Source organism: Halichoerus grypus, chromosome 1 (assembly GCF_964656455.1).
Source record: "Halichoerus grypus chromosome 1, mHalGry1.hap1.1, whole genome shotgun sequence".
In the NCBI taxonomy this organism is placed as follows: Eukaryota; Metazoa; Chordata; class Mammalia; order Carnivora; family Phocidae; genus Halichoerus; species Halichoerus grypus.
The window spans coordinates 3,115,318-3,139,219 of NC_135712.1; the positions used below are offsets into that span (position 1 = coordinate 3,115,318).

A 23,902-nucleotide genomic window follows, 5' to 3' on the forward strand; every position below is an offset into this window, starting at 1 on the left:
GCAGGCTTTAAAAGTCAAGAGCACACACGTTTGAAATCTTGTTGGCTGTGACCTCCCCGGTGGCCCCAGGGCGCCCTCCTGGCCCGCAGCCTTGAAATGGGGAGGGCCTGTGTAACACGTGTTTCTGAGCGGGTTTGTGACTTCTGGCAAGTCTCGGCGAGCTCCGGTGCCCTCCCAGTCTTGTGGGGCGGGCTCCAGCCTGGGCAAGCACTGGGTCTGCTGGGCACCTGCACGATGCGGGGCAGAATCAAGCCCCGGAAACCCCGCCGCGGGGAATCCAGAGCCCGGGTGCTGGTGCCCGCCGGGTGCCCCCCTGACCCGAGGCCGCGGGGACCAGGGCAGGCGTGGGGGTACCTAGCAGGTGGGATGCTTGCGGAGGATCATCCTCACGGCCTTACCAGCCCTTCCCCGCTCCAGAGGGCACGCGGTAAAACTCATCAGCAAGTATTCATTACACTCCCGCAGAGCAAGCGGTGAACCAAGTAAAACGGAATCGGGACATCGAGTACCGAGCGTCCGCACCCCCAGGAGTCTGCGGTCCTGGTGGGGGGCCCCAGGGGGCGGGCAGAGGCGGGGGGGGTTCGGGGAACGCGGGGGGGGGAGACGAGGGTAAAGGGGCTCCTGGCCGGCGGATGCGTCAAAGGGGAGTGGAAACCGGGTCCAGGGCCCGCGGCTGGGCAGTGGGGGCGGGGAGCTGGGGGCTGGAGGGTGTTGCGGGAGGGGTAGCACGGGGGAGGGGGCGGGGTCCCGAACCTGCGGCTGGGCAGTGGGGGCGGGGGTGGGAGGGGGTGGGGTCGGTGGGTGGGAAGGGGGCGGGGACAAGCGCGGCGGCGGGCGGGGCGCTCCGCACTCGGGATTGGCCGGGCGCCGGCCCTCCGCCCCCGCCTCCCGGCCAATCGCCTGCGCGCACCGTCGGCCGCCGCGTCCCGCAGGCCCCGCAGCCCCAGGCTTGCGGCTCCGGTTAGTAGCTGTCGGCCCCGCAGCTCCTCGCGCCTGGACGCGCCCAGCCCGCCCCGCTTTTCCGCGTCTCCGTCCAGGTGAGCGCCCGCCAGGCCGAGACCCGCCCCGCCTCTCGGCCGGGGGCTCGGGCTGGGGTCCCGACGGGGCCTGGGTCGCCCCCACCCCTCCGCCGGAGTTGCATCATCTTCACCCGCACGGGGCGGAGCAGGGCCGGCGCCCCGCGCCCCCGGACCCTCCCCGCTCCCGCGCGTCCAGGCGGTCTTGAAGCCGTGGGTTCAGCGCCCACGTGGCCCCCGGGCCGCCCCCCAGCTCCCGCTTTTGTAGAGCGGACGGGGTGGGGGGCCGGGAGCCGGGGTGCCATCATTGATTTTTCGCTGAATTTTGGATGGTAAAGGGCTATTTCGCAAATCGCTCCTTTCCGCCAGTTGTATGAGGTGGGAGTAAATATTGATGTTGCGTGGGCGGCACGTGAGGTGGGTGCCCATGGGGGGAGGGGACGCGGGGTCGTGCCCCGGGCACATACGCGGGGGGTGGAGGGAGGATACCCTAAGACCCCCACTTCCCCAAGCCCTTGGGGATGGCCGAACTGGAGGGCGGGAACGCACTTTTAGCTTCTCAAGGATTAGCTGGGCGTGCTTCTCCCAAACTGTCCCGAAGTGCCCCTCCCGGGCGGTCTCCCAATCCTCTGTAGGGTCCCGATCTCCCACCTGAAAACTCACACTTTAAGAGGGGAGTTTACTCCCTCTGCACCCTTGACCTGCCCCCTTCCCCCCACGCTGGGCCGACTGGTGCGTGTCTCCAGAGTACAGGGTGCACTCGGGGCGTTGTGACCCCAGGAGGGTCTTGCGGTTTAAGGTGGGGCGGGAGCCAGCCGGGCGGCGCCAGGTGAGCCCGCCTCCCCAGGACGCACGTGCGTCGGGGTGCTGGGCGGCGGGGCGCGGAGCCCGCGGGTTCCGACCCGGTCGGCGAGCGGGCGTCCGGCCCAGGGCTTTCGGGGGCCGCGGAGACTCGCTCGGCTTCCCCCTGTGTACGCAGCAGCTCCTTACCTGGCCGGAGGTTGCGCCAGGCGAGGCGAGTCGCCAGGAAGGAGGCGCGGGGCTGCCCGCGTCTTGCCGGGCCGCGTCTGCGAGCGATGTGGCCAGTCCGGCGGCCGAGCGGCCGCCGGGCCGTCGGCCTCTGATGGGGAGCGACGTCTGTGACTCGGGGGCTTCTGCAAGATGGAGCATCACCTGCCCACGGGCTACTCTGGCGCCCGACGGAGAACCGGCGCTGTTCGCTTAGGTCTTTCCAAAAGGAGGGAGGACATCCTTGAGTGGCTTCAGGGAAGATCTGAACCTTGATAAAGGAAGTGGGTGATCCCGAGGCTTGGAAGAACCGCCGCTCTAAGGACGCGGGCCAGGACAGCTGGGAAGGCTGGTTTCTCCCAGAAGGCCCCCAGCCTCGGGGGCCTGGAGAATTTCCAAGGGGTGTGTGACTTGCAAAGGGTGCAAAGGTTCCTAACTCCCTGCTGGCAGGCCCTGGCCTAGGGGTCTGTGGGGAGCCGCTGGGCTGGGCTGCGTCAGGCCACCTGAGCTGGGGGAAAGGGACCCAGCTGGGGCTTCCTCTGCCCTTGCTGATAACCCGCCTGGCCCGGCCGGGTGAGCTCCAGAGGAGAAAGGGAGCAAGCGAGCGGCCCAGGAGCCTGGATTTACAGCTCCACGGGAGGAGCCCTGTGCACCTTCAGCCCAGTTCCCCAGGGCCCTCGACCTTTTCACTGCAAAACTGAAGCTCCTGGGGAGCAGAGGAGGTGCACGGCTGGGATCTGGGGTCCCTCCTGCCTCTCAGAGGAGCTGTGCGGCTGTGTTCAGAGACCACCCTGAGCCACATGCCTTACCACGGGCTTCCTGGCAGGGACTTGTCCAAACCCGCAGGATTCAGAGCCTTTTTTTTTTAAAGACTTTATTTATTTGTTTGGCAGAGAGAGAGGGTGCGCAAGCAGGGGGCGGAGCAGGCCAAGCAGAGAGCCCAACGTGGGGCTCGACCCCAGGACCCTGGGATCATGACCCTAGCCGAAGGCAGGAACTTAACTGAGCCACCCATGCGCCCCAGCCTTTTTTTTTTTTTTAGAGCAGTTTAATTTTAGGAAAAATTGAGAAGACAGGACGGAGAGTTCCCACGTATATGCCTGCCTCCTAACACAATTTCCCTGATCAGTCTCTTGCATTCGTAGGTCCCTGTGTGACAGTGAACAGGACTCTTCACTGAAGTCCGTACTTACTCAGGTTCCCGTCGTTTCCCCTAACACCCTGTTTGTCTTCCGGGATTGCAAGCAGGACCTCTCTCCTTTGTGCCGCAGAGCTTGCGCTGTGGGAAGTTCCCAGTGAGCAGTGCATACTTAGCTGGGCTCCGTCTTCTGGTCAGTGTGGGAAATGGAAGAAGGCGGCAGAAGAGGGGCTGAGCTCAGTCCCAGTCTCTCCGAAGATGAGGGTGGCACGTGCTAGTTGTCTCCCCAAAGGAGCGAGGCAGGGCTACAGCCAAGTGAAGCCTCACCCCTGAGTGAGCCCGCCCCCTTCCCTCCCTCCCTTCCGTCCTTCTGTCCGCCTGTCCCTATTGTTCAAGGGTCAACTGTGTTTAAGGTGTAAAACTTGATATTTTTTTTTTTTGAGCGTCAGCGAGCGCTTGCACACGCGAGAGAGGGAGGGGCAGAGGGAGAGGGAGAAGCAGACTCCCCACTCAGCAGGGATCCTGATGCAGGACTCTATCCCAGGACCCCGGGATCATGACCTGAGCTGAAGGCAGATGCTTAACCAACTGAGCCGCCCAGGTGCCCCTGATTTTGTTTTTAAGATTGAAAGAGAGAGAGCCTGCACGCGCGTGCACACTCCAGCTGGGTTGGGGTGGGATGGAGGGAGAGGGAGAATCCCGAGCAGACCCCCCGCTGAGCGTGGATCCTGACATGGGGCTCGATCTCATGATCCTGAGATCATGACCTGAACTGAAATCAAGAGTCTGACGCTCAACTGACTGCATCACCCAGGTGCCCCTGATTTTTTTTTTTAGTGGAACCTGCCCTACTTGTGCCATTCGAGACAGAAGCCCTTTTTACAACTTGGTGTTTGGGTTTGATGTATACATTGTGAAACAGGCACAGTCGAGTAAGATACCCGTCACCTCCACATAGGAGCCTTTCTTTTTTCCCACACGCCCCCATATTGAGAAAAAACTTTAAACTTTATTATTTTTTTATGGCCAAATAATATTTCCATTGTGCAGATATGCCGCATTCTGTTTATCGCTTCGTCTGTGGTGGACACTCGGTTTGTTTCCACATGTTGCCCATTGTGAGCCCGAACGTGGAGTGCAGACATCTCTTCCCAGTTGTCTGGGTATATGCCTGGGAGTGGGACGCTGGCTCACACGGTGGTTCTGTGTTTAACCTCTTGAGGAACCACCAAGCCATGCCCAGCAGCTGGGGCTGGTTTGTGCTTGTTCTTGTTGAGCTGTTTGGGTGGAGCCCCGCCCCCCCGGGGACCAGGTGAGCCGAATTCCCCTGGTCCAGCGCAAAGCGGGCTCGGCAGCAGGGGTTTAGGAACGGCCTGAACCGACTGAGTCTCTCCGCTCCCTTTGCCAGATCCCAGCATGCCTTCCGAGACACCCCAAGCAGACGCGGGGTCTGCAGCGTGCCCCCACCTCTCAGGGGCCCACCTGGAGAAGGGGCCCCCCGGGGACAAAGAAGCCAAGGAGCGCCTGTGGATCCGTCCCGATGCCCCAAGCAGGTGCTCCTGGCAGCTGGGCAGGCCCGTCACGGACTCTCCGCATCACCACACTGCCTTGTAAGTACCTGCTTACGGTTCCCAGTTGGTTTGTCTCTTACCTTGAAAGGAGGAGTCTGTGTCCTGGAAGCCACATAGCCGTGTAGACCTGAGGTGTGGTCCCCCCTCATAATCACTCCGGAGGGGTGGTGAGCTGGGGCGGGGGGCAGCGTAGGGATGAGTGGCCCGAGGCTCAGAGAGGCCAAGGCTTGTTTGCACTGTAGCCCAGCACCTAGACCAGTGCCCAGCGAGAGTCGATGCTGAGTCCGTAGCTGGATGTGCCCCAGTGGCAGACTTGGAGCGACCCGTGGAGGTGACATTCTAGCCCCCTCCACTGGCTGCACCCTGGTGTGGGAGGAGAGCCTGCAGATTTCCAATCAGTAGGAACACGCCCGCACTTTTCTCTACTTAACTGTAGGTGATGAACGCTTCTGATCATGAAATGTTTTCCTGCGATGGGCTCTTTCCGTGGTCGGGCCCCGACTGCTGGATAAAGAATTGTTAAGCCCTCTGTTGAGTGTTTAGATGTTCGCAGTGATCTTGGGTGAAGAACTATCAATACAAAACTGCGTCTTTAACAAGAGCCCACGCTATCTGTGCCCTGTTCTACATGCAGGAGATCCGTCTGTGGGAAAGGAAAAAAAAGACAAAAATCCCTGTCTCGTGATAAAACCTGACCGCGCTAAACCTTAGGATTGTCTTATGTCCTTAGTACAACCTCCTGGAAGCAGAGAATGTGCTCTCACGTGGTGGATTTTTGTCCCAGATGCATTGCTGTACCAATGCTCGTAATTCCTGGTTTGAACATCAGAAGCGAGGGGTGGAGGGGGGTGCAGGCCTCAGCGGGGCTGAAAAATGTACAAATCCAGAAGCTGCAAACATTAAATGTGTCTCAGTGCCAGGAGCTGAGGAGGCCACGTCGGCCGCTGGCCGGACGGGATGAACCCTCACTTCCCAAGCAAAGCCGAGCGGGGGCAGAAGGGCCGTGTGAGGCTGGGGTGCGGTTGCTGCGGGGTGGGGGTGGGGGGGCAGCAGAGAGAGACCGGGGTTCCTGAGGGCTCCTGAGCTCTCCCTCGGAAAGCCTGGGGTGGAGAGGATGCTCTCTTACCTGGGTCGTAAAATGGTGTTACAGCTGCACCTCACATACTGGCCTAATTAGCCCGCTTAAAGATGCGGTGGGATTGCGCTCCCGAAGGCCTCCAGGCTCGTCCCTGCTCAATTCTATACCCGATCCCGTGTAAGCTTCTGGGGGGAGGGAGGCTCATCCTGCTGGGCCAGGAGGATTCAGGGGTAGCTGTTTAGCTCTGTCCCTTTGACTAGTTAATGAATCAACCCCCAGCCTCACCCTGAGGGCCTGGCCTCCCTCCAAGGCTGACGTCAGGAGCCTTTGGCCCCCAGCCAGGCTTTCCCTTCAGCCCAGCATCTGTGAGGTGCCTCTCTGCTGGGCTTGCCTCCGGCCTGCCCGGGGTGTCCCCCTGAGCCTCTGGGAAGGCTGCAGTTGGAGGTTGGGTTCCAGCTTGTCCGCCTGGAGGCCTGTTTGGGCCCCCGGGGTGGGATGCTCCTCCTTAGCGCCTCCGGACCCCCTGGGAAGCTGGGCCCGCTGGGGCTGGGCGTGGGGCCAGGTTCTTGGAGCAGTGGGCTCGCCGGAGTCTGAGAACCCTGGGATGTATGTTAGAAAGCCAAGGCTGTGGGAAGCGATTGCATTTCTCGGAACTCAGGTCAGTGGTGCATATTGCCAAGCGAATATTCGGTGAGCCCATCCGTGGCGCAGACAGGAGGAGGGTGTGGAATTGGCATCAGTCCCCGAGGGTAAGGATGGAGGAAACTTCGTGGGGGCCCTTCAGGAAATGCATCTATCATGGTTTGCACGCACGCCAGCCGGACTGTCCACACCTGCCTGTCACCTGTCACCAGGTGGAAGAATGGGGAGGGGGAGCCAGTCACTCGAGTGTGAAGGGAGACTGTGGGCCCATGATATGGAAACCCACACTGAGCTGGAGGGCCACCCGGGCATTCGTCCTGACCTTGACCCCAGGGGCTCCAGGGACTCCCCGAAGGTCTTCGTGGTTTTGTTGGGAGCGTGGTGCTTCACACCACCTGGGCCCGACATTTTCTGAACGACGCCAGATGTCTGGCCCGCACCCTTGGCAGCCGCCGTCCCCGGCCTGGTGGGCAAACAGGCAGCCTGGGGGTCTGGGGCTCTGGGGTTGGCACCAGTTTGTTCATCAAGGAAAAGAAAAGGAGGAATCGTAGGGGTCGGGGTGAGAGAGGGATGGAAGTGAGGGTCCCCGGAAAAGACTTTCTGAACAGATGGACCAGGACCTGTCGAACTTAGTGCTGTTACTTCAACCTTCTTATTTGGAAATAACTTAACACAAGAAGTTGCAGAAACGACACAGAGGGGTCCTGCAACCCTGCGCCCAGCCGCCCTGTGACACCCGCCGCCCTGGACACGACCTTGGCACAGCCGACCTTAGCTGAGCTACCGGCGGGGTTCGCTTCCGTCGGCTCCCACGCGTCCTCACGTGGCGTGTGTGCACACGCGTGTGTGAATGTGCCTGTGACCGTAGATCTGTGCCATCACCCAGATCCCAGTAAAGCCAGTTCTTTGATTTGCTTCTTGATTAAAACAACGTGCTGGACTGCCAAGTCTGAATAATCACGGACTCCTCTGTTTTAGGGCAAAATCCCCCAAAATCTTGCCAGATATCCTGAAGAAAATTGGGGACACCCCCATGGTGCGAATCAACAAGATTGGGAAGAAGTTTGGCCTGCAGTGTGAGCTCTGTGAGTACCTGGCGCCCTCTGTCCGGTGCTTGGCCCGGCGGCTCGGTGGGCCCGGGGATGTGGGGGTGGCCCCCCGGGCCCCTCGTGGGGGGCAGAGGGGCCAGGAAACGAGCTGGCAGAGATGTCCGAGACCGTATCCAGCCCAGCAGCGACGTGCCGGGGTGACGGAGCTGGCCGCTGTGGTCGGGGCCGCACGCTGGTCGGCTCGGACCCCTGCTTCAGCGCCGGCCTTCGCACGGGCTAGTTAGAATGACGGCATTCAGTAATTCAAGTGTGGGACCTGGAAGGGCCCCGGGGCGCAGGCCTGCCGAGCGGCCAGGCGTTCGGGAGCTCCCGCTCATCACATAGCAGCACACTGTCCCGCCAGGGCCTCTGCCTGGCTCTAGGGGGTAAGTCCGTGGTTGGATTTCAGAAATCAGGGCAGACGGCGCGAGATGGTTGTGCCCGTGTTACGTAGGCCGGCCCGGGCCCATGCACGCGCACCTGGTGCCGTAGCCACCCCGCCTTTTACAAACACTGGGTGTTTTTAAGAGATGGGAGGGAGCCTTCCCACAGGAAGGAAGAGCAGAGACGGGTCAGGGAGAACTCGGGAGAGCCCCGTGTGCCTGGGCGAGGGGCTTCTCCCAGTGAGGAGGGTGACGGGAGGCAGGCGTGGAGCGTTTGTAGGCCCCGGTCGGACAGGGCAGGGCCATGTCCTGTTTAAGGGGGGGCGTGGGGCTCATATCGGCCGCCTGCTGCATGTCCCATGAGTCTATGTTGGGACTGTGCTCCCCCAACGGGGGTTTTCCTGGCCCATGCACCCAGCAGGGGCTCCCGGTGCCTTTTTCTCCTTCACTTGGAATGGCTGTGGGGCCGACAGCAGGTGGACGGGCAGGTGGGAGTCCCCCAGTGAGCCAGCGCTGACCCTCCTCCAGGCGCAGGCGGGAGGTGGGAACGGAGAGGGGCTGGCTTGCAGAACCAGCAAAGACCGTGTCTGTCCCCACATCCTGCCTATATCAGAGTAAGGGTCGGGGGGCGCAGCAGGGATCGGTTAGGGGGCAGGGGCCTTCTCTCATGATTCATCCTCGGCTCCCAGTGGCCAAGTGCGAGTTCTTCAATGCGGGCGGGAGTGTGAAGGACCGCATCAGCCTGCGGATGATTGAGGACGCCGAGCGGGCTGGGACGCTGAAGCCCGGGGACACCATCATTGAGCCGACGTCCGGGAACACAGGTGGCTGTTGGGACAGGCCAGGAGGGTCCCCTGGCCTGGGGCGCGCTGCAGCTGCTTGCGGCCTGTCTGCCGGGCCTCTTCCCTTGGCCGTTTGCTCAGCACCTGATGCACGTGTCCAGGGTGGGGGTGGGGGCGGGGGCCCAGGACAAGCGGGAGGCGCCGGGCATCATGTTGCTTCTGGGTGGGCACGCTCACCTTTGCCTTTCTACCTCTGGCGTTCTCTGCCCTGACTCCCTCGCTCCGAGGCAGAAGGGGCTGACATCAGGCCCTTTTGGAACCCGGGGTGCCGTCTCCCTGGGCCTTCCTGGCTGCGGGGAGGGGTCTGGGGGGGCGCCGCGGCCGCCTCTCACCCCACGCACTGTCCCCAGGGATCGGGCTGGCCCTGGCTGCCGCCGTGAAGGGTTACCGCTGCGTCATCGTGATGCCGGAGAAGATGAGCACCGAGAAGGTGGGGGCAGGGGTCCTCTCCCGGGGCCGCCCCTGCACACCAGGCCTGGGGGGAGACGCAGGCCTCCTGTTCCTCCGCAGGTGGACGTGCTGCGGGCCCTGGGGGCGGAGATCGTGAGGACACCCACCACTGCCAGATTTGACTCCCCCGAGTCGCACGTGGGGGTGGCGTGGAGGCTGCGAAACGAGATCCCCAATTCTCACATCCTGGACCAGGTGAGGCCGGGGTCTGGGGGCGGGCATGCACTCGGGGGTGGGGACCTCTGTCGGGGTGGGGCCGCAGAGGGGCCCGCAGGCCGCGGCGTCTCCGGCCTGGTCAGGCCCTGCGGCGGGTGGCTGGCTGCGGCAGGCAAGCCCCGGGCTCTCTGCTCTCCGTGCGGGCTTTGGAGGGCTCGGCCTGGGCTGGAACGGCCTGCGCCGTGGACCCTGGAAGCGCTCTGTCGGTGTAAAACGCACAAAAACCTTTCTACCGGAAACTGTCTGCCTCACTTCACTTCTGGGTTAATTCAGAAAGCGCATCTTCTGGAGAGCTGGATTTACTGCTTTGTACCTATTGAGGTTCCTAAAACTGCCCGTGCCATGGGCCACTCTCACCCGAGCTGCTGGGCTCCTCTCTGGCTGAGCTGTGCGCTCCTGCCCTGTGGCTGTTGCCCCTTCTGAGTGTCTGACCTCACCATCTTCCCACGCAGTACCGCAACGCGAGCAACCCCCTCGCTCACTACGACACCACCGCCGAGGAGATCCTGCAGCAGTGTGAGGGTGTGTACTTCCGTCCTCCCCTCCGTCTGTCTCGATGGCATCTCCCCCTGCTTGCCTGGGAGTGTACGAGTCACTTACCCGCTCCTTGGTAAACTCCTATTCATCCTTCAAAACCCAGCTCAAATGTCCCCTCTCTGTGACATCCTCTCCAGAGCACCTCCCCAGAGAGGTCTTCTCTCTCCAGTGTGCTTTTTCAGACTTTGCTTTTGCCTCTCCTCTAACACCAGACATGTGTAGTCCTGTTTGTGTGCCCAGCAGTGTGTGCTCCAGACCTGCAGGGGCTTCTGAGTGCAGGGAGTGCGTGTGTCCCAGGCTGGTGCTGCATGTGTCCCTGGGCTTCACGCTGTGGAAGGGCACTTGGCGTCGAGCCCCAATCTGAACCGGGTGGTGGCACCTGTGGTTGGTTTACTTTCTGTACGGACATGAGCTTCCTTGGAGCCTTTCTACACGTTCAGAGCCAAGGCCCGGAGGGGTTGTGGTGGTGTTTGCTGCTGGGCTATTTCCTGAAGAGACTTGAGGGAGAAGGTGCCGGGCGATGGGCCCCATTGGCTTCCTGCTTGGAATCTGGAGCCCAGGAGCCGGGCAGCGAGCTCCAAGCATTTGCTCACCCAGGTTTTATGTGTGAGAATTCTCTCATTTGGCAAAAACCAGTCTCTGCCTTGGCACGCGTGCCCGCGTGGACTTGTTTGCGGGCTGTCTGAGCTGGCCCCTCGGCAGGGTGAGAGCCGGGTGATGTTTGAGCCAAGCCCGAGTGATTTCTTCTGTCTCCTTTATAATTCACTTCCCTTAGTCACGTCCCAAACCTGACACCCTAGGGGCAGCCTCCAGACGGCGTGGAGGGACACACGCCAGATCGCGATTTCCGTGGCCGCGTATCCGTCAGCAAGATTGAAATGCCCCCTGCGTCACTTGCTGTGAATGCTGTTTAAGATCTAGCACTGTAATGAAAGGCTGTTGAAACACGAGAATAGTTTCTCTGGACCTTTTCCATAACCAGCCATCGTTTTGGTTATGTTTTCACTCGTTAGTAAGCGTGGGGCGGGGGGGCGCCTGGGTGGCCCAGTTGGTGAAGCGTCTGCCTTCGGCTCAGGTCCTGGGATCGAGCCCCACATCAGGCTCCCCGCTCAGTGTGAACCTGCTTGTCCCTCTGTTCCTCCCCTGCTCTTGCACGTGTGCACGCTCGATCACTCTCTCTTTCAAGTAGATAAGTAAAATCTTAAAAAAAGGTGGGGGCGTGGGCCGGCTGGGTTAGGGCCTGAGGATCCCTGACGCAGCTTCTGCCACCAGGGAAGCTGGACATGCTGGTGGCTTCGGCAGGCACGGGGGGCACCATCACGGGCATCGCCAGGAAGCTGAAGGAGAAATGCCCCGGCTGCAAAGTGAGTGACCCGGGGGCTGCGGACGGGCGGGCGCTGGAGCACGCGGGCATCGGCCCTGCCCAGAGACGCGGGCCCTGACGTGTGTGCGTCTCTCCCCCGCGGCCTCAACTGCACTTGGGGGCGGAATCGTCAAGCTTCTGGGCGTCAGGCCCCCAGAGTGGCCTCTGCTGTGGAGCTGAAAGTTCCCGACATTCTGCTTACGGCCTTGTGTCCAGGACAATGTGTGTGTCTGTCTGGTCTGGGAGTGGCGTGCCCAAATGCTCTGGGGGTGGGGCAGTTGGCTTGGGAGGCCTCCAGGGATTGTTCCAGAGGCTCGAAGCTCTTAGGCTCGGGTCCCACATGTGCCCCATCTGAGAAGGCATCTGGATTTGGAGTTAAGCCTGGACCTGGGGAGGGGCTTCTACAAACATCCAGCTGGTGGTCCATTTCTCTGCCCTCTGTCCCCACAGGCTCCAGCTGTCCCCATAGGGGCAGTCAGGGCTTTTCCTGGGGCACCCTGCTCACCAGGTCCGCCCCTGAGAGGCTCCCCCCCCAACCACATGCCGTCCCCTCTGAGAGCCCCCGGGTGAACGTTTACCTTGGAATCTCCCCAACTTGGGGCCTGGGTTCCTGGGTTTCCAGTTTGGCCTGAGGCCTGGGAATGAGGCGCACGCCCCAGGGGCTCATCTTTATCAGGAGCTTGCTAAGGGCGGGATTGGCCACCTCGATGAAAGCCAGGCGTGGCCAGATGAGACTTCTGCCCAGCTCCGGTCCTAATGCCGTCCCCTCTGCAGATCATCGGGGTGGATCCCGAGGGCTCCATCCTTGCAGAGCCCGAGGAGCTGAACCAGACGGAGCAGACGGTGTACGAGGTGGAGGGGATCGGCTACGACTTCATCCCCACGGTGCTGGACCGGTCGGTAGGTAGAGCCAGGCCACTGCCCCTGCGAGGGGTTCCAGCCCTCCGCGCACATGCACCCTCGAACCGGCTTTCTCCGGAGGGGGAGCAGAGAAGTGAGCACGGCGCAGGCAGGCGGGCGAAGCGCGGTCCTGGCGGTCAAGGCTGGGTAACCGGCGGCACCTTATCAAGTGTGTGCCGTGGCCTTGCTGGGCAAAGACGCGGACGTGGCCGGTGGCACAGATCCAGCTTTGTGCGCACATCAGGCCCCCGCAGAGGGAGGGAGCTCCAGGTGCTTAGGGCAGGTGAGCGAGGTGAATGAGAAGGACCCCAGCCAAGGCTCTTTAGGGGGAGCTTCCATCGGAGGGGTCTGGAGTGGACCTTGGGGGGACGTACCGTGATGCAGTGGGGCCTGGAGGGCGATTTTAGCTGCCAGAGGCAGAATGTGTCAGACCAGGGAGAGGGAGAAAGTTCTAGGTTTTTACACGTGAGAATCGCATCCCACACGTGGGGCCGGGCCATGTCCATTGAAGGTCACGGCCTCGTGGACCAAGACAAGGGCATCTGTGAGGTCGTGCACACGGGCGGTGGGCCACGCCCCCACCTCACAAGGGCCCGAGCCCCTCCAGAGCCTTCGGTGGGGGTCCTGCCGCAGGTGGTGGACAAGTGGTTCAAGAGCAACGATGAGGAGTCCTTCGCCTTCGCCCGCATGCTGATCGCGCAGGAGGGTCTGCTGTGCGGTGAGTGGTGCGCGGGCGCCGGGCTGGCGGCTGGGGTGCAGACTTGCCCTCGGCCCGCTTCCAGTCCGGATGGGTAAGACTCCTCGTCCTGAGGCCGCGGGGCGGCGGTGGCCGTGCTTGTCAGGTGCCGTCCGCCCACCTGCCCTTCGGTGGGCCGTCGTGCTCACGGCCAAGGGTAGGAGGCGGGGCAGGTGCCGTTCCAGAACATGGCCGGAGCTCTGGGGCAATGTTCCTGGGTCCCTAGGGTCCACAGGCTTTGTCTTTTAACGGTCTTGCTGAGAACAGGAGTGTGGCACACGGACCGAGAAGGGAAGGAGCGGGAGAGGTGAGGGGCCTGGGGACATAGCAGACCCCGAGTAGCTTGACAGGAAGAGGACGTAGCCGTGGGCAGTGGGGTCCGGGTGTGAGCCGGGCGTCTGCCTCCCGCCTGCCCGCCACCCCCCCTCCGTGAGAAGAGGCCTGGCGATGCCATCGGCCGTGCAGGGCTGTTTTGGGGGCGAGGCCAAAGCTCTCAGGACACTTGTGTTTTCCATCAAGCCCAGCACTGACCTGGGAGTGGGGGCTCACCGACTGGGGTCCCAGGCTGGAGGGCGTCTGTCACACGGGCCTCCGGGGGCAGAAGGAGGTGGGACAGCACTCCTTGCCAGCTAAGTGCTCTCGCAGCCCCAAGGCCCCCGAGGGAAGCAGCCGGATTTCCATCCCCGGGGACTTAGGGACAGAGGCGACACGCATGTGCTCTGCAAAACCCCGCTCAGGGCTCTCCGGGTTTCCCTGGGGGCGGGTTGAGCGATGAAAGCTGGGCGGATGTGAAGCGCAGCGGGGTGAGGGAGGAAGGCAGGGTGCGGGAGAAGCGGGGTCCCCCCAGAGGCGGCCCCGCAGAGCGCGCACGCACTCACTGACCCCTCCGCAGGTGGCAGCGCGGGCAGCGCCGTGTCGGTGGCCGTGAAGGCTGCCCGGGAGCTGCAGGAGGGCCAGCGCTGCGTGGTGATCCTGCCCGACTCCGTTCGCAACTACATGTGAGCCGCGCCGCGTGGCCCCGGCCTTCCGTGGGCGCTCTCGTGGCCCCCCGCCGGGCCTCCCCGGACCTCCGGCAGCAAAAGGGTGACGGGGGGGGGTCCGCGGGACCCCTGCAGCTCTGCCTCCACCCTCCTGGCCCGTGGGTTCCCCTCACGTCTCAGGAGGTCATGGTTTTTCAGCCTGTCTTGTCCCCACCTTGGATCCTCTAGACACACTTCAAAGTCTGGGCCTAGAGCATCGGCTGCGGGAGGATGAGGAGGAAGCTGCCCTGGTGGCGCCTCCCTGCTGCCCTCCCCCACTCGCCCCGTAGCTTCATCCACCCCCTGGCTGCGGAGATCCCTGGCTGGGGTCACAGGCCCCTTAGGATCTGCTGTGGAATGTCCGACCGGTGGCCTCCGAGGCCCCTTCAGGCCCGCTGGTGCTGAGCGTTTGTGCACTTGTGTGTGCGAACCCTGAAGACCACAGGCCCCGCTGATGGCCCTGGGCTGACGGCTGTGCTCCTGGGCCCAGTGGCTCTGCAGCAGGCTGCTGGGGGGCAGGGATCTAGAGACCCTCGCCCCCCAAACCCTCACAGTATCCTCCATAGCACGGGGGCTGCGGGCCATGTATCTGTGGTACATTCAGCTGCTCCTCGTGGGCACGCCACGTTGGTGTCCCGGGGGTGGGGTGATTCGTGTCTGGGCTCCCATTGCCAAGCTGCCCTGAGCTGGGCTGCCCACCTGCCCAGTAAGAATGCGGACTCCCCTCGAGTTTGGTAGGCCTGCCGTGTGTGTGAGTGTCTGTGTGTGATAAAGTCTGAGGAGAGTGTGAGAGGTGGGGTGTGTGAGGGGTGTGTGTGAGAGGTGAGGTGTGTGAGGGCTGGGGTGGGCTCGTGAGGGGCGAGGTAGGTCCGGGCGGTGGCGTAGGTGTGAGTCACGGAGATGGCTGGTTGAGGGATGGAGCAGGTCGTCCCACAGTGTCCTGCCGCCTGCTGGCGGGTCAGGGACTCCCCGTGGGCACTCAGGCTGCCTGGTTAGGGCCGGTCCTGGGCCGGCAGCCCCGTGGCGGGGCCGGTGTCCTTCCCCCTCAGGAGGGCCGTGTTCCCTTTGTGGCCGTCCCCGAGTGTCAGGAGGGGGGTGGGGAAGAGGTGGCCCCGGGAGCCGTGAGGGGCCTGCTGGCTCGGGTCTGGGGACAGAACCTCCTGTGCCCTGCGCTCCTTCAGACACAGACGCCGGTCGCTGCTTGGCCGGATGCCCGCGTCAGGTCCTTGCCGGGCTCTCCCAGGTCTGCCCTGTGGGCCTGGCCCCCTCGCCCTGCAGCCTCAGCCACGGGGGTCTCTGCGGGACCATGGCATCCGGCGAGGGGTGCTGGGCTTTCTCTGAGAGCCCACCGTGTCCCCCTCCCTGTGGGCAGAGGGGTGGTGAGACCCTCCGTCCGGACCCCGGTGACTTGTTGACACCCGCAGGTCCAAGTTCCTGAGTGACAAGTGGATGCTGCAGAAGGGCTTCCTGAAGGAGGAGGACTTCACGGTGACCAAGCCGTGGTGAGGACCGCCCTCTGAAGTCCCCCGTGTGGCCGCAGGGCACCTTGCTCCGGCCCGCAGCTGCCCGGCCGTCCCCGCGGTCTCCCGGTGTGGTGACCCTCACAGTGGCCGTATCTGTCCCCGCCTCCCGCCTCCCAGTTCACGGCCCGCCCTGCTCCCTCCCTCAGGTGGTGGCACCTCAAAGTGCAGGAGCTGAGCCTGTCGGCTCCGCTCACCGTGCTGCCCACGGTCACCTGTGAGCACACCATCGAGATCCTGCGTGAGAAGGGCTTCGACCAGGTGCCCGTGGTCGACGAGTCAGGGTCAGTGTGCGCCGCCCCCATGCAGGGCTTGGCCCCGACACGGGTCAGAACGGAAGCATCCAGGGGACCCACTGGTTTGCAGAGTCCCTGCCACCCGGAGGCCCTGCACGTACTGGTTGAATTCTAAGAGGATTTGCCCACTTGGCCGAAGGGCACCCTCTGACGCGGAGGGCGGCCGTGGGCATATTCTGCCCTGGGGAGGGAAGGGGTGCCCACCCTGACCCCTGACCCTGTCCCCTGCTTCCCAGGGTGATCCTGGGGATGGTGACCCTGGGGAACATGCTGTCATCCCTGCTCGCCGGGAAGCTTCAGCCGTCAGACCAAGTTCGGAAAGTCCTCTACAAGCAGTTCAAGCAGGTACGGGCGCCGCTGACCGCAGGTGCGCACAGTGTGGCCACACGGGGTCTGGAGCCAGTGGGCCTCTGCCAGCATGACCGTTCCCGTGCCGCGGGGCCCACGCCTTTCCTGGGCACGCTCGTGAGGAGTATCTGGCAGGCCCAGTTATCTAGTGAGAACTAGAACATTCTGGGAGACGTCCGGGGCTGGTGGGACCCCGCAGCGGCCTGAGACCGCGACGGGCCCCTCACCAGGACGGGCAGAGCGCGCTGCTGTCCGAGGCCCCAAGGCCGCAGAGTGGGGTGTCCCCTCTCCCTGGGCCCCCCCGCGCCGTTGCACGCGCACTCTGGCCTCCACCTGGCGGCGAGGGGGAAGGTGGGCTGGGGGATGCGCCACACGGGAGAGGCCAGGGGCCCGGGGCTCAGGGGCTCGGGGGCTCAGGGGCTCAGGGGCTCGGGGATGAATGTGCGGCGCCTCCCCCCTCGCCAGATCTCGAGGATTTCTTCCATTTCCACCGCCTCGCTCGGGCCCCGCAGAGCCCCTCTCCCACCAAGCCACCCCCCCGCCCCCCGCTCCTCCGGGTCCACCTGTCCTGCTTCCTCCAGCCACGAGCACCCCCCCGCCCCCACACGGCAGCCGTTCTGGGGCCTTCCCGGCTTGCCCCTCCCGCGGGCCTCTGCTCAAACGGCCCTCCTCGCCCCCCCAGCCCCTGGCACACGGGTGTGCTTCCCGGGCGAGAGCTCCGGGGGGCTGCCCGGCCCCCGTGTCACCTGTGAGGGGCTGGCCAGCCCGGCTGAGCACTGGCGAGCTATCCACGGGCCCCGTTGCCACCAGCTGTTGCTTCTTTGCTCCCGTCCCTAAGAGGTGTAACGGCCTCGCAGTGAGCACGTTCCGCACGTCCCATTTCACGGTGTGACGTGACCCCATCCTCAGTCACCCCGAAGGCTTCCCGCACTCCCCCCTGACCCCCAGCACTGCGGAGGCCCTGCACTTGCTGTGCCTGCAGGTTGCGTGTGCCCCCGACTCACGCATACACACACTGCACATGTCACGACGTGTCCGGCGGCTTTCCCACCACATCCGGTTTTGCCATCCATCCGCAGTGGGCCGTGCACACGGTCTGTCCCCCTCCCGCTCCATTGCATCTCAGGCCTTTGGGGGTTGATTCTGTGGGCGCCTGGCCCTTCCCTCGGGGAGTGGCTGCACCCGCGCCGTGGCCTTCCGTGGACCTTCCGTGGACCTTCCGTGGGCCGGCGTGGCTCCTCTGGGGGGGGGTCTCTGCTCTGATGGTGCTTCGGTTTTGTGTGTGGGTCTTCAGGCTGGCGGAGCCTGAGGGTGGACGGGCAGAGCTGGGGGCCGCCCCCAGCCGCGCAGCTCTCTCTTGTTCCCTCCCTCGGAGGCCAGGTCAGACCTCCCGGCATGCCTTCCCTTTCAGAGCATGGCCAAGCCCCGGGCCGGCCCCTGCTGGCTCTCCTGCTTTCAGGACTCTCAGGGTCTCCGTGTGGGGACTTCAGTGTCCTGCCACCGAGATGCTGGGCAGGGCCGGCAGGAGCAACACATGAAGGGGCCCCGGTGTGCCTGCTCCGCTCCGCTCTGGGCGCCAAGGGGCTGGTGCGGATGGAGGCAGGAGGTCTTCCTTCACCAGGCGTCCGAGGCTTCCACGGACCACATCCTGTCTTGAGAACGCAGGCGCCACAGGGTAAAGCCTGGGTGGGACCTGTCTCCCGGGCACACGGCCCTGCCCTGTGCTGGCCTTCCCTGCTGCCCCATCTGCCGGGCTCTTCCTGACCCCGTGGTCTTTCTGGCCACATCCAGCATCTGAGCCGCCGAGCGCGCGTTCGGGGCACTGCCGTGTGCGGTTCAGCCCACACCTGGTGTGGCTACGGCGTAGGGTACCGCTGACCCTCTCCACCCGGCCCCGTGAGCACGTGTCTTTCACGGGGAGATCGCCCCCCTTACCGAAGCCAAATAGGAAGGGCGCCCGGCTAGGCTCTGGTGGGGCTAACTGGGCTTTGGAAGTCACCTTGGGGTTTGTCCAGCTCGCATCTGATGAGGAGCCCCAGGGAACTGAAGGCCGTGGAGGCCATGGGGACAGAGGACTCTCCAGGTCCATAAAGGACTTTTCTGGGATGGTAAACAGGCGACCCAAGAGCATGGTTAACACCAAGTGACCCTTGGGGCTGGGCTGCGGGCGCCCCGTCTGTCACTCCCCTTCTGAGAACCTTGCGGTGTGACCAGGTGGAAAGAAGGTCCCACCACGGAGCCCCAGGCCGTGAGCCTTGCGCCTCCAGCCTCGCGGGGGTGGGCTCACTCTGCTTTCCGGATCAGTCGTCCCCCTCGCGCTGCTCACCTCTCCGTCTGGGCCATTTAAAACTGGAAAGATCTTTCAGAGGGAATTACGGCCTCAAATGAGTTCAACTGGTAGAGCGGTTGCCTTCGATCATGTGAACGTCATCTTCCAGGGAGGGGAAGGTGTCTGTCTGTGGAGTGCTAGGGACGGACAAGTTTGACGACGCGCCCCCCACCCCCCCGCCCCGAGGGCCAGGGAGGCCCAATCCACGGAACAGCCTCCTCACACTGACTTCTAAACGAATGTAAAGACTGAGGCCATTTAGGCCTTTCATTGATAGCAAACATCTTCCATCTGGACATGTGGTCACTGTGACTTCCCAGCTCCCAGGCGGTTGGGCTGAGAAACCCCATTTCAGGTCTTTCCTGAGGTGTGAGCTGGGTGTTGGCCATGTGGGGGGAAGAGGGTCCGGGCAGCCCTTCCCAAGGGGGTGGGCCCACCTAGACCTGGATGCTGGGTCAGCTGATGGTGAACTACGGACCGAGTGGGGTGATGGGCCTGGAGACGGGGGCCACCGTGGGCCGGCCTTGTCCCCCCCCCCCAGTGAGGACCAGGGTCTCCGTGCCATGCTGGTTTCCAATCCCCCCGTCCTGATTTTTCTTCCTGGATCTTCTGTCCATTTTGTATTCCCCAAGTTCCCTTTCCCATCGTGTCAGAAACACGCTTCCCATGAAGCTGCGTGCAGGCGAGTCTACTCCTCTCTATCTTTGAAAGGCGGACGGACCGAGCGTCTTTTTTCTTTCTTCCTGTAAGTTCTCATCACCTGTCCTGAACAGGTGGACCAGGGCGAGTTCCCACATTCGTCCCTTCTCCACACGGTCTCCTGAGTCTTGCGTTGGTGTCAGTTGCGACGGTGACCAGCAGTCATTGTTACTAAGTGAAGGGCTGGTCGAGGTGGGGGTTCTGTCTGTCTTGCACAGGCCAGCGGGTTGTGACAAATGCATCCAGCCCAGTATCCCACAGAATAATACTGTGCGTAACCCCCCCCACCTCTTTGTCCTTGATCTTTTTATTATTTTGCCTTTTCTAGAACGTCCACACTGAACTGGGATCAGACCGTGGGAAGCTCTTTTAACAGGCTCTCTCATGTAGTGATTTGTACCGAATGTCCTGTGTCTTTTCAGGGACTGATGGCTCATCATAGTGTCTTACGTACATTGTGTTGCCCTCTGCATCCTGTGTTCAGCTTCTGATTCAGCCAAAGGCTATGGGGGGACCTTCTGGAGCAGTGGCCGGCCTTCCCTGGGCTTTGCTCCCTTCCCTGGCGGGCCTGGCGGGCAGTGGCCACGGGAGCAGCAGTCCTCAGGCTCTGGCCAGGTTGACACCCGGCTGGGCCGCCCCCGTGGGCACTAACCACCGCTTCTCTTTCAGATCCGCCTGACGGACCCACTGGGCAAGCTCTCGCACATCCTGGAGACGGACCACTTCGCCCTGGTGGTCCACGAGCAGATCCAGTGTGAGTAGGGCCCGCTGCAGGCCTGGCTGGGTTGGGGCCGGGGAGCGGGAGCCCTGCAGGCCGCTGGCTGCCAAGGCCCAGCCCCAGGTTCCGTGCACCTTCCTGCCATGAGCTGTGTGGGGCAGGGAGGCCCTCGTCCCTCAAGCACCTGGGGAGTTGGTGGTGCTGACCTTAAGCCCCCACCGGCCTTGGACTGTGGATCCAAGGGACCCCTCTGCCTGGGTGCCCACTGCCAGGGAGGCCATGGGGCTTTCGAACTGCCACGTACACAGCCACTTTCAGGCCAGGGGACGCCGGTCCAGTCCCGGGGAGGAGGCGGCCTGGGGACATGAGAATCGGGAGGGGCCTGAAATCTGCCCACCCTCCTGACAGAGGGCTGGTCTTGGCGCCTGGGCGGTCCCGAGTCTAACCCCTCTCCCGTTCTTGGCTTCACAGCGTGGGACCTGGCCTTATCGGGCGTGGTGGGGGGGCCTGCAGGTATGTACGCCCTGCCCCCCCCCGGAAATGGCTCTGCGGTTAGAATCGCAGCCTCCGAGGGCAAAGGAGGGTGTCCAGGGTCCTGGACCCCCAAGCTTGAGTGGGAGGGTTCTTCCTCCTAGTCTCACGTTTACTCGTATTTGAGCATCTACAAAAAAAAACAGAAAAGAAAAAGATAAGGAGTTCCAAGTTCAGGGTCCAGGAATAAAGTTCTCTCGAGTCACACTCGGTAGCACTTCTGCTGTGTTGGCAGAACCGAGTGGTCTAACGGACCGTGTGGCCCTTTACAGAAAGTCTGCACGCCTCGGCTCTGGACGAGTTTCTCCTGGAGGGGTGTGTAGGGCAGGTTACAGAGGCGGCTACAGACCACCCTCTCCTGCAGGGGTGCGTGCACAGAGGCAGCCCTGGACAGGCTTCTCCAAAGCTGCCCCTTTGCCTGTACATCCCTGCAGTGCGCGGGGCTGATCCCTTCTGGGTTCCCCTTGTATTTTCCTGAGGTGCTCTGAGTAGGCCAGCTGGGTGCCCGCCCCCCCATGCCTTCCCCACCCCCACCCTCTGTGACCTCTGCCCTCCAAGGCGGGAGGGACAGCCGGCCACGGGAGTGGTGCTGGGGAAGGAGATGGGACCTGGGCCTTTCCCTCCCGCTCCTCTGCTCTGCGGGCCGTCCGTGTGTTGGTCACGGCTCTCCAGGGAAACCGGGAGGATGAGTGGACGTCCGGAGAGAGAGTCAGTATCCAGATTGGCTCACGTGACTAGATCGGCAGGTCCCAGGGGCTGCGGGCTGAGCGGACAGGCTCAAGACCCGAGAAGAGTCAGTGTTTCAGTCTGAGTCCAAAGACAGCAACGATTTTCTGTTACTCGGGGAGCATCAGCCTTTTTGTTCTGTTCAGGCCTTTGGCTGATTAGGCGCGGCTCGCCAGGCCAGGGAGGGCCGTCTGCTTTACTCAGTGCACCCGATCAAGTATCTGGTCTCAGCCAGGCAGCCAGAATGATGTTTGACCAAGTATTTGCACACCCCGTGACTTAGTGAAGCAGACACATAAAATTAACCATCCCCAAAACCCTGTCCGCCCACTGGTGGCACAGGATGGCAGCCACCGCGAGAGAGGCATGGGTCTGAAGACAGGCCAGAGCTATGAGCTGCTGTAGTTCATGGCTGTGGGCAATGTGGGAACTTCATGCCCAAACTCGAGCGCAGGCACCAAGGGGGACCCACAGATTGGTTGAGTAGTGAGACTGGGGCATCTGGCCCGGCAGACCTGGCGTGGAGAAGCCCGGACCCTACTCTGCAGCTTCGCCCAGACGGCTCGTGTCAGATGGCCGTTGCTGTGGGTGGGCCCGGGTGCTGCTGGGGAGACCCTCGGGCGGCTTCAGGGCGGGGCCTCAGGAGCTCAGCTGCCAGCAGGGCCTGGGTGTGGGCAGGGCGGCCTCTCATCGCATGCACACAGAGGAACCTTTACACCTACTGCCTTGTTCCTCAGACCACAGCAATGGCAAGTCCAGTAAGAGGCAGATGGTGTTCGGGGTCGTCACTGCCATCGACTTGCTGAACTTCGTGGCTGCTCGCGAGCGAGAGCAGAAGACCAAGTCAGGACCTGCCGGGGCCACGGCACAGCTCTGATGGCCCCCACGCCACTGGCTGGTGTCCGTCCTCTCTTGCTTTTGTCTGAGCACACAAACGTGACCTTCAGCTGCCTGACGCTGGGCACTGCTCTAACATGATGGGTAGCAAGGACAGGTGCAGGATGCTTAGCCCGGGGCCAGCAGGAATGTTCGTTTTTCCTTTATTAGCATCTGGCTACCTAAATGAATCTATTTATGGTTTATTAGAGTAGATGTGTTTTTCTTTAACTTTCTTCTAAAATGTTTCAACGCAAGAATCTTATTAAATAGAACTCAGCCAGGTGGAGGAACCCATGTGAGGATAGGAGCAGGGTGGGTAAAAGCAGCTGCAGGTGCCTTTTCTGGGGAAGAATCCAGAATGGGAAGCAGCAGAAAGGGGCTGGGGAAGCGTGGGTCTGCTTGGGGCTGGGTCAGTCAGAGCGACTCGAATGTTTGGGGTTTTTTGATTGAGGTGAAATTCCCATAACCTTAAATCAACAGTTTAAAAATGTGATGTTCTCGGTGTCATGTAGCCAGATCCCAGTGCACGTCATCACCTCCCCTCCCTCTCCTGGCCACCGCCAATCTGCTTTGTGTCTGCGTGGGTGTATCTGTTTGGAATCCATCATATAAACGGAATCCTACAGTCTGGCCTTCTGTGTCTGGCTTATTTCACTCAGCACGATGTTTCTGGAGTTCGCCCACACCGTAGCAAGGGTCGGTTCTTCACTCGTTTTATGGCTGAATAATGTTCTCTTGTGTGAATGGATGTTGTGTTTATCCCTTCATCCACGACGGACGGACATTTGGGTTGTTTCTGCCTCTCACCTGTTAGGAACTGTGCTGCCATGAACCTTTGTGTAAGTATTTGTTTGAAGATCTGTTTTGAATTCTTTTGGTTCTATACCCGGGCCTGAAATTGCTGGGTCACATGATAATTCCACATGTGATTTTTTTGAGGGACGACCAGACTGTTCCACAGTGGCTGCCCCCGGCTTACATCCCCACCAGCCACGCACAAAGATTCCACTTTCTCCACATCCTTGTCCACATTTATTATTCCCTAGTTTTGGGGGTTTCTGTGTATTTGCTTTATAACCATGATGGTATAAAGTGGCATCTCATTGTGGTTTTGATTTGCATTTCCCTAATGACTAATGATGCTGAGCATCTTTTTATGTGCTTTTTGGTCATTTGTGTATCTTTGCAGAAATGCCTATCCAAGTTCTTTATCCATTCTTAAATTGGGTTATCTTTTGTTGTCTAGCTGTAGGAGTTCTTTATATATTCTAGATACTAGACCCTTATCAGATATGTGATTTGCGAATATTTTCTCCCCTTCTGTGGGTTAACTTTTCCCTTTCTTGATAATGACTTTTAGTGTACAATATTTTAAACTTTGATGAAGTTCAGTTTATTTTTTTCTTTTGTTATACCTTTGGTATTGTATATACGAACCCATTACCAAATCCAAAGTCATGAAATTTTACACCAGTTTTCTTCTAAGACTTTTATAGTTTTAGCTGTTATATTTGGTTCATTAACCCATTTTGAGTTAATTTTTATACATTGTGTGAGGTAGGGATCCAACCTCATTTTTTTTTTGTATGTGGATGTCTATTTGTTAAAGAGAGATTATCCCCCATTGAATGGTCCTGGCACTCTTGGTGAAAATCAACTGTCCAAGGTGGAAGTGTTTTTTTCTGGACTCTGAATTCTACTCATTGGTCGATAGATCTGTCTCTAGGCCAGTACCACACTGTTTTTGATGACTATAGCTTTGTAGAAAGTTTTGAAATCAGGAACTGTGAGCCCTCCAGCTTTGTTCATTTGTAGTATTATTTTGGAAATCATGATGTATCTTGATGTATTTTTCTTCGTGTTTCTTGT

The 23,902-nt window shown here is 61.3% G+C and overlaps 1 protein-coding gene across 5 annotated transcripts; it reads left to right on the top strand.

Annotated features, from left to right (window-relative positions):
* The first annotated feature begins 245 nt into the window (after nt 1–245).
* On the top strand, nt 246–22,658 carry CBS (cystathionine beta-synthase). Of its 5 annotated transcripts, XM_078069569.1 has the most exons (19): nt 3,677–3,763; nt 4,000–4,094; nt 4,213–4,325; nt 4,571–4,772; nt 7,432–7,538; nt 8,614–8,748; nt 9,117–9,196; nt 9,277–9,411; nt 9,885–9,954; nt 11,242–11,333; nt 12,107–12,232; nt 12,866–12,950; nt 13,861–13,966; nt 15,412–15,489; nt 15,657–15,791; nt 16,040–16,148; nt 19,849–19,933; nt 20,369–20,410; nt 21,892–22,658. In XM_078069569.1, the coding sequence occupies exons 4-19, from the start codon at nt 4,579–4,581 to the stop codon at nt 22,029–22,031; spliced, it is 1,719 nt and encodes a 572-aa protein (XP_077925695.1). In that variant the 5' UTR covers nt 3,677–3,763; nt 4,000–4,094; nt 4,213–4,325; nt 4,571–4,578; the 3' UTR covers nt 22,032–22,658. The 5 variants fall into 5 exon arrangements, with proteins under 5 accessions (XP_035925172.1, XP_035925173.1, XP_077925655.1 ...); XM_036069279.2 differs by lacking the exons at nt 3,677–3,763; nt 4,000–4,094; nt 4,213–4,325 and adding an exon at nt 246–361; XM_078069529.1 differs by lacking the exons at nt 3,677–3,763; nt 4,000–4,094; nt 4,213–4,325 and adding an exon at nt 894–1,037.
* The last annotated feature ends 1,244 nt before the right edge of the window (nt 22,659–23,902 follow it).

What these genes read in the sequence shown, in the direction of transcription:
- CBS (XM_036069279.2), top strand. Translation starts at nt 4,579, where the DNA reads ATGCCTTCCGAGACACCCCAAGCAGACGCGGGGTCTGCAGCGTGCCCC. An exon ending in GATCCTGCAGCAGTGTGAGG is followed by an intron (nt 9,955 to 11,241) that starts GTGTGTACTTCC and finishes TTCTGCCACCAG; the next exon opens with GGAAGCTGGACATGCTGGTG. An exon ending in CCACGGTGCTGGACCGGTCG is followed by an intron (nt 12,233 to 12,865) that starts GTAGGTAGAGCC and finishes GTCCTGCCGCAG; the next exon opens with GTGGTGGACAAGTGGTTCAA.